The sequence below is a fragment of the Nelumbo lutea genome, chromosome 4 (assembly GCF_056320005.1).
Source record: "Nelumbo lutea isolate HS-2025 chromosome 4, American lotus-T2T, whole genome shotgun sequence".
In the NCBI taxonomy this organism is placed as follows: domain Eukaryota; kingdom Viridiplantae; phylum Streptophyta; class Magnoliopsida; order Proteales; family Nelumbonaceae; genus Nelumbo; species Nelumbo lutea.
Genome location: NC_142687.1, coordinates 12,960,327 through 12,969,316, shown reverse-complemented (window position 1 = coordinate 12,969,316; position 8,990 = coordinate 12,960,327). Strand labels below are relative to the sequence as shown.

Here is an 8,990-nt window from a genome sequence, read left to right as displayed (position 1 = left end):
TCTGATTATTTTAAAATCAAATCAAAAAGCAAATTTGAACACTAGCTAGCTAGTAACTACCATTGATACATTGATGGGGGAAAAGTGCAATAAAAAGTAAAAAGTATTGTAAGTATATGCTGTGTAGGTAGGATTATCATTTTAGGGGGTGTTTTTTTTTTTTTTCGGATTTTGAGAGGGGAAAAAGTTGGTTAATGGGATTTTGGTTTTCATTGAATAAGAATCCCATATTCTTTTTTCAGATTTATGTAGGGATTAGGGAAATTTTATTTTTCTGGGTATCATCTTTTAGGTGGATAAATAACTTTCCCACTTAGGGGGGAATTATCAACACTTGAATGAAACAAAAATACCCCTTATAATAATAGATTTTTATAACTAAAATATAGTCTTTACCTTATTTACATTAAAAATTAAAGAACATGGATAAGTATTTCCCAATAAAAATTTACCTAATTAACTACATTTACCTAGATAACTAAGTAACCATTTGAAAAAGAAAGAGAGCCTTAATGAGGCATCAAGATTTGATGAAGTAGGCAACTAGGCAATAGGCATGCACCAGTTCTTCCTCTCCACATGGCGGAAAATAAATGTCGTTGGCTCGTATCCGGCTTATTATGATATAAGCTCATAGGCCATGGCGACAAAAAATGAGTACCTTCGGCCACGCCTCAGACGCATGTGTCATGTGTTTTAGTTTTAGAAAGAATCATTCAAGGCTCAGTTAAGTCTCTGGAGCTACAGGACATGCTCGAATGGGCTATAAGGCTCCCTAACTCCCTACATGTTTAGATCATCAGGACCCACTCTGGAACCACTGGGCTGTCTGGCTCCCACTCTTAATAAAAGAGTTTCTCCGCCAAACTCTGTGTGATAAGATGGCCAAACACAAGCATTACTTTACTCCCTCCATCTGTGCAATATTATATGTTAATCCCTTTTCGATATTTATTCTTTAATACCTTTATGGACTCACGGACCCTACAAACCAATTTTGGGATGACGTAAAAATTAATCACGTGGACACGACCTTCATTTTAAATTTTGTGATGATCAATTAAGGCTACGAATCCCACTCAATTGAGGACTGACCCGGCTCTCAAATGGTAGAACTCTTTAATTGGATCGGCCCGATCCAAACGGATAATGCTATTTACTGGAATCGGATTCGCTTACGCTCCTCCAAAGTCCAAAGTAGTTAATGCAGTAAAGATGCGTGAAGGCTTTTAAGCACGTTACTACACCAAGCTTTAAGTGCACCACCCAAGATTTACTTTGTTATAAAGTTGAAATGGTTTCAACTTTTCTCTGTAAAAGATTTTATCGTGAGTTGTAGTTTTCCTTGTTACACCCCTTTCAGAGAAAGAGAGAGAGAGAGAGAGTATGGGCGATCAACTCTTAAACTCCTTTATTGAACCATGGATGGCGTAACAACGATCAAAATGATACGTAGTGTTACGGGTAATTATATGTTTGGAACTGGTTTACCCCTTGAATTAGACCAAACCCCTTTATTGAACCGTTCGGTTTAAGGCCGGTTTACTCTTTGAATTAGATCAAACACCGAAACAGCCCCTGTAGAGTGTATCGAAAAGCGCTTGATACAATATATATTGGCGGATATGCTCCAATATGTTGTGATATTTTTTTTATCCTTGTTTCAGATGAACTGGAAACTGAACACGGGCAAAATATAAATGGCATACAAGTGGGAATTTTTAAGGCATAGGGGGGATATGGCTCCCCTCCACTCCACCCTGCAATGAAATGAAACCAATGTTTCCAATCTGTTGCCCTGGATGGTTAAATCACTGACCTATTGGCTCAGAGGGAATTAAACGGTTCAACAACCGGGCTAGGTTTTAAATAAAGCACCGTATGCGACCGTTTTTATTATTGGTTGGTTTTAACTTTTTAACAAAATTGGAGGAACATGAGATGATGAGAAGCCTTCAAATTGAAAAATTTTCAATACCGGACCTTTTGGCTTATTATTTTACGGCACAAGGTCACGGCTTGTTCTTTAGACTTTTATACATCTTTGGTAGCATATGAAATGGAGTATGAATAGCTTCCTGATCAGTAATGGTTTTCAATAGGGAACGACCTGTAGATATAATTACAAGGATTGTCCTTTTCCTCTATAACTACGTACTATTCACCTCAGTGGAAAAATTTATACGTGCAATCAAAGTAGTATTCCTGCGGAAATTAATTATTGAAATTATATATCGTTAATACAGCAAATTTTAAAATTTGCTTAAAAATATGATTAAAATCTTAAAGGTTGTAATAATCATTGCAATGCCTATGCTTTATCGTTCAGCAATTAAGTGCCTGAACTGAAATGACTTGTTGCTATGTCTTTTAGTTATTCCTTAATGTCTGAAATTGAATTTGGGGTTGTTTAATATGCATTTAATTAAAATAATTATTTTATCCACCCAAACTGCGTTTGGAAATGATGCAAATGGAGTCTAAATTTTGGTTTAAGGTAAATTTGCACTCTGGTTCATTTTTGACTGTATACATTTATGAATTGGCAAATGACAGATCAATGCATATTAATTTATATTGATAATAAGATGTAAAAGTACATCAATAAAATGAAGTAAATTTGCATTTAAGTGGGCTTTTTATTAAAAAAAATATATATGCTTTATTGAAATTCATGTTTGAATCCATTACAACTTAGTCTGTTTGGTAAGAAGATAAATTTGTCAATGCAAAACTAACCCAACTTTGCAATTTATATGAACTGTTTTACACTACATATTTGCATTATTTTAAAACGCAACCTAAGAAATAAAGTGGTGATCAATTTATTCTGTTCAACAACCTCAATTGTTATCAATAAGCCCTCCAGTTGCTGAAAATAGTAAGAGTGTGTTATTTTTTCTGGATTTTGAGTGGGGGAGAATCCCATGTTAATTTTACTGAGCGTTCCATCTTCAGATGTATTTAATTACCAAATGCATGCCACGTTAGAGACGACGCCATGGGTTCAAATGTCATGGAAAATTAAAATAAAATGATTTCATTTCACGTGACATCTTGGCATAGTAAGAGGACAGTGAGATTCTTGTACTAAAGAGGCTATTTGAGGTTAGTCCAAATTAGTCCCGGCAAAGAAAACCCTATGATTTGGTGCAAGAGTCCTAACCTTTTCATGACTGACCCTGCTACCTAGCTGTAGCCTATGGTGACATATTGTTTTAGTCTTTAGCTCCTCAGAGATCGCTTCTCACATCGATCTCACAACATATTTTGACTGTAGATCAGGAATATCTCTTGTACTTGTATTTATTATTCATGAGGAGATGTTCCCAATACAGAATGGAATGTGATTATGAGGTCGATGTGAGGAGCAGATCCCAATACTCCAACCTTCCATCACCTAGCTAAGTTGCGGTGAAAAGTGAAAATTATTGTGGCTGTCAAAAATTAAAATGGTAAATGTACTTATCCGGGGTAAAATGATACATTTACCCCTTTTAATAATGGATTTTTATGATTAAAATGATCATTATCTTATTTACCTAAGAAATAAAAGAATAAAGGTAAATGTATTTATCGTGTTTCTCAAGAAAAACTTACCCAAATAAATAACTTATTGAAAAACAAACAGGGTCTAAGATTTATTAGAATATTTCGAATAAAAGATGGAATCCAGGCCTCATCCCCCAGTTTGATAGCCTTTATCTATTAGTTTGTTTATTATTATTTTACAGGGTAAGTTGGTCAATTAGATAATTAATCAATTTCTCGGCATTCGAATGCTGGTATAATAGGTCCCATGAAAAGATTATTTTTTTGGAGAGTATTGGTTCCTTGGGTAACCGGTACCCTCCTAAGGTGGATAAATTGTTTATCACCCAAATACTGAAAAACGAACAAGGCCCTACAGTAGAGATTAATTCCGAACAGAAACGGTCTCCTCCGAAGTATATTTGGTTAAGGTCCATCCCTCCGGATAAGGTCCGAGGACCCGGGATGAATTATCAAATGTAGAAGGAATCAAGACCGCTAAAGCCCACTTAATATTTAATAATCAGGCCTATCTGAACATTACTGCCCACTAAAGCCCAAACGAATACTAGGAAGTGAAATATTGAGGGCATTATGTATACGGTACGATACTTTATACATATGTATATGGTACCTTTCTCAAGTGTATCAGAGTCAGAGAAGTTGCTTTTTGTACATTTTCCAACCTTAACTAAAGCTTAGTCCAAGAAGTTATCCGTCTGAATGGATTTACTGAATACTGGTAGCCTGGGACTCTACCTTCCACCTTTTGCAAAACCCCAAGTCACGTCAGCTAGGGAAATCTCACCCAGTTCCTAAGAAATAATCTCCAAATCGAACGGTAAAGATCGTTTTGAATGTCTAAGTCTGGCCACTCAAAAAAGGTGTATGGTCCACCAATGGAACAGTTCCCATGGAAATATCAGTCAACCACGTGTATGAAGTAAGTGCAGAGTCCTTAAATTAAAGCCTCTAATCTCTCTCAGTCTCTCTGACACACGCACACTCACACTCAAAGATGTGAAAGGAATGCAACCAAGCTCATCCCTCCATCGTCATACCCACAGGCCACAGCACAGCAACTAAATTTAGCGGGAAAAAGATATCAATCTCTCGTTTCTCTCTGCCTTGTCTGTTCCTAAATTAAACAGAGATTATTATCAAAAACAACACAAGTATTTAGTGGATGCCTCCATAAATCCATGAAATTTATCAAAATCGCGATTAATTGCGAGATATTGAGAAAAACATTTTGAAAATAATCCTAAGTCTGTATATCATCTCGCTCCAAACAAAATTTAACAGTAGGCACTAAGCCAGTACGTAGTAGCTGTAGTCTGTATGGGAGAAAATAAATCAAAGGAAAATACTTTACACCAACTCTTTTTTTTTTTTTTTCCCATGCCTCTGACATTTTACAGAATTACCAATTTACCACCGGATAGGCTGATAGTTATATATATAATATATATCAAGAGAAAGAGAGAGAAGTTTCAGAGCACAGCCCAAGCCTCTGTATTCTAGCATTATCAATAGGACTAGGCATTAGGATCTTGAGGCCACTTTTCCACGATTTTCTTCCTTTCTCCTCACGCTGACCATTATCACGTCTCATTTACCGGCGTCTCGGATTCGTTGGGGATGGCAACAAGAGAATGAGGATTTGTCTACGGTTATGTCTTTATCTTACTCGGATTGCTCCTCCGACCTCCTCTGTTGTGAGGATGCCGGAGTCTTGGATGGAGATTTGTCGGACTACTCCCAGGATATTGAATATCCGGTCGATACGGAGGAGTCTATCGCCGGATTTATAGAAGATGAAAGAGACTACATGACGGGCTGCGATTATACCGCTAGGTTTCAGTCTCGATCGCTGGATGCTTCAGCGAGGCAGGAGTCCGTAGAGTGGATTCTCAAGGTACAGTGGAATCCGATGAACCATCTTTTATTTTTATTTTTAATATCATTCTTTTCCTTCACCGGCGTGCGCATGTGCCTCTTTGGGCAAGGAGGCTCAAGTTCAGAATAATAATGAAATGCCATCAGGTGCCGGTTTTGCGCGGGAAATCGGCACGCGCATTTTAGATTATACTATTGGAGCTGCTAACTTGCGCTCGTAGCCCTTAGCACGCAACCGGAGTTGGAGATCTGATTCATTGATATCCGAGTCCAGCTCTACGCCGCGATGCCCGGTGATTAACCGGAGTCCGGTGATTTCATCCGTCTGATCCACGGCGGCCGATCGTGGTGGGCCCATAGAGAGGTAGAGAGAGAGTCGAAGCAGATATTGCTTCTCGTGTATCGTACGTTGAGTTAATCTGTAAATAGAAGCGATAATCAGCTACTGTTAATGCAGGTACAAGCGTACTACCATTTCCAGCCGTTGACGGCGTATCTTTCCGTTAATTACCTGGATCGGTTTCTATCTTCTAGCCGCCTGCCGGTAAGCTTTCCGTCACTGTCAGTTAAGACAGTGGTTCACTAAGAACGTCGTCGTCCTTCGATTTTAAATTTAATAAATAAATGACGTATTATTGGCTTTTCAATAAAATACAAAAAGTAACCAACCAAAATACGTTCCTCTTTTTCTGGGACAATGTATACGTAGAATAGAAGTAGTATACATCGTAGAACTAGAAAGGTTCTATCTATACTCCATTGGTGTTACAATGACATCATCTGAACGATCAAAGATGCAATTTGATCCCAATGAGGGTGAAAGTTGAAGCCGTTAATTCAAACTTACGACAAACTACCTACGGAAGGGTTTAATTGATTGGACGGTTAGGATCGTCTAATGATAGTCTGACCCACCCAGGTAGGTAGTGCGGGGTTTGTGCTTTAATGCCATTGTTTTTGATAACATTCTCCGTACTTTGAAAAATTTCCCCTCTTTTGCTCCTTTTTAAAGGACACACAGAACGGCCTTTTTAGGAAATCCCGTTCGAAAAATCATTAGTATTTTTTTTTTTTGTTTTACCATTATTATTCTCATTGTAACTGTGAAACTTTGATATGTAGGTTACATAGTATGTAGTGGTTGGATATAAAAGCATTATTAGCCGAGCCCTGAGCGCTTCTTCTATCTAACTTTATTTGTTTTGGGTCCCTACTCACTGCGTGCTGTGCTGCTCTTGATACATGCATTGTAACTTTCATCTGTTTCAAGCCACACAACTGGGATGAACATTATTAATTATCAACATTATTAATATATATTATATTCATCTTCTGATCTTCAGCAAGCAAAAGGGTGGCCATTACAACTTTTATCTGCTGCCTGCTTGTCATTGGCTGCTAAAATGGAGGAACCCCTTGTTCCTTCTCTTTTGGATCTTCAGGTACTTAACCTTGTTTAGTCACTTAAGAGATGGACTTTGGAGCCCTTTTTTCATTTGTTTTGTCCAATGGATTTTTATTTTATTTTTTTTCTGTAGGTTGAAGCTACAAAATTCATCTTTGAACCAAGGACAATTCAAAGAATGGAGCTCCTTGTCCTTAGCGCCTTGGACTGGAGGCTACGGTCCATTACACCCTTCAACTTTGTTAATTACTTCGCCTACAAAGTTGACTCAAGTGGAACCCTAATTGGTTCCCTTGTTTCACGAGCCACAGAAATTATTCTAGCTATCATCCGAGGTAAATATTCGTATATATATATATTTGTACGTACCTACAAATACAAACATACAACTATATTTAAATTCTACATAAATACATACACATACACACATATATATATATATATATATATATATTAATTTTTGTATGATATAATTAAAGTAGATTTTACCATGTTGAATACGATGCAGAGATAAATTTTCTAAAGTATCGCCCGTCGTCGGTAGCTGCGGGAGCCATACTCTGTGCGGCCAAGGAAAACCCAAATCTATCTCTTGTTGTTAACCCAGGAAATGCTGTATCGTGGTGCGACGGACTATGCAAAGTAAGGATGCATTATGATTATGGTTGGGCTTTTGGGCATGTGTTTACACCAAAGAATAACTATGCCAACTCGAGAAAGTACCAATTTTTGCAGGATAGGATTGTCAGTTGCTACAGGTTAATGCAACAACTTGTGCTTGACAATCGCCAGAGAAAGCCCCCAAGAGTCCTACAACAGCTCCGAGTAACCACTCCCGCGGGAATCGCTTCCGGTGATTCATCTTCTTCATCATCTTCATCTTGCAACAAAAGGAGAAAGCTGAACAACTGTTTATGGGCAGATGATGACAAGGATAGACTTTGAGATGAAATATTGGAATGGATATCATATGGGTTAGGGTTCGAGTCCGAGAGAGCAAGAGAAAGGAAATGTTTGGTGGTGGTCCACGTTGGTCTGAAATCCTCGTTATTTTTGGGAGGATTTGGAGATTACTTTGACTTTAGAAAATGTAGCCTAGATTATGTATGAGAGTATTTTTTCTTTTTTCTTTTTCATATTTTGTTTGTGTGTGAGTGTTTCAATTGCCATTAGTTAATGGCTTTGTGCAGATTCCCGGGGGAAGGGAATTTGTTATATTTGTTATACTTTGTGTGAGAAGGTCAGAGAGAAAGAGAGAGAGAGAAGTTTACGACTGGAGTCAACAGTGTGAAAGAAGTGGAGACTGAATTCAAGTAACAAAATTGCTTGTTGAATGAGAGGGAGGAGATGGTGGGGGCCATTCAAGGGTTTTCGTTTTTTGGTTTTTTGGGAGGGGGGTCGTTTGTTTGAGATGAAAAGGGACATTAAGTGGGTGGCATTTGGGAGAATAATTAAGGGATTGAAGTTGGAGGTGTTCATGGGCGATAAGTCAGGTTTCTCATTCAGAGCATCATCATTGCTTCGACTTCCATGTCTTTAGCGTAGAAAGGAGGGAAACGAAATAAAGCCAAGGAAAATAAAAAAGAAAAGGCTCCACATGAACTTCTGGAGTGGTATTTTGCTTGTGTATGGTTGTTTATTTGGCCGGAATGGTGGCCTAACCGTAGCCTAACTATAGCAAGCTTGCGTGCTAGCTACATGAGTTTGTAGTTCCACTTGTTTATTCACTTGTTTTTTTTTTTTTTTTCCTTCTTTTGAAAGGGCCGAGGGGGGATCGGTCCTCTTCAAAGGCAAAAGTTCGGCTACACAGACACAAAAGGTCTTTGGGGCCTTTTAAGTGATGTTGTATTTGTTAATATATCAACAATAGAAATCTTTTTTATATATTTATCTAGCTTCTTACTCCGTGTATCGTATTGGCATTGCATGGCATGTGAGTCACAACAGTACTATTTGTAAGTTAGCCAATTGTTTTATTATGACCGTGTGTTGAATGGAAAGAGCAATATTTGAATTATGCCAGAAGAAACCAGGAGCAAAGTGACGTCCTGGTCCTTGCTTCTGCTGTTCATTAGACAAGACCACTCCCTGCACTCCTCAGCAGATGGAGAGGGAAATGATGAGAATGGTTCTCTCGCCTCTCTTCTCACGTATC

At 38.0% G+C, this 8,990-nt stretch overlaps 1 protein-coding gene across 4 annotated transcripts; it reads left to right on the top strand.

Annotated features, from left to right (window-relative positions):
- The first annotated feature begins 5,012 nt into the window (after positions 1-5,012).
- On the top strand, positions 5,013-8,719 carry LOC148853994 (cyclin-D1-1-like). 4 transcript variants are annotated; one of them, XM_088981917.1, is made up of 6 exons: positions 5,013-5,449; positions 5,888-5,974; positions 6,774-6,872; positions 6,969-7,170; positions 7,344-7,477; positions 7,571-8,719. In XM_088981917.1, the coding sequence occupies exons 1-6, from the start codon at positions 5,207-5,209 to the stop codon at positions 7,778-7,780; spliced, it is 975 nt and encodes a 324-aa protein (XP_088838043.1). In that variant the 5' UTR covers positions 5,013-5,206; the 3' UTR covers positions 7,781-8,719. The 4 variants fall into 4 exon arrangements, with proteins under 4 accessions (XP_088838043.1, XP_088838040.1, XP_088838044.1 ...); XM_088981914.1 differs by having other exon boundaries at positions 7,344-8,719; XM_088981918.1 differs by lacking the exon at positions 5,888-5,974 and having other exon boundaries at positions 5,017-5,449.
- Positions 8,720-8,990: the final 271 nt, after the last annotated feature.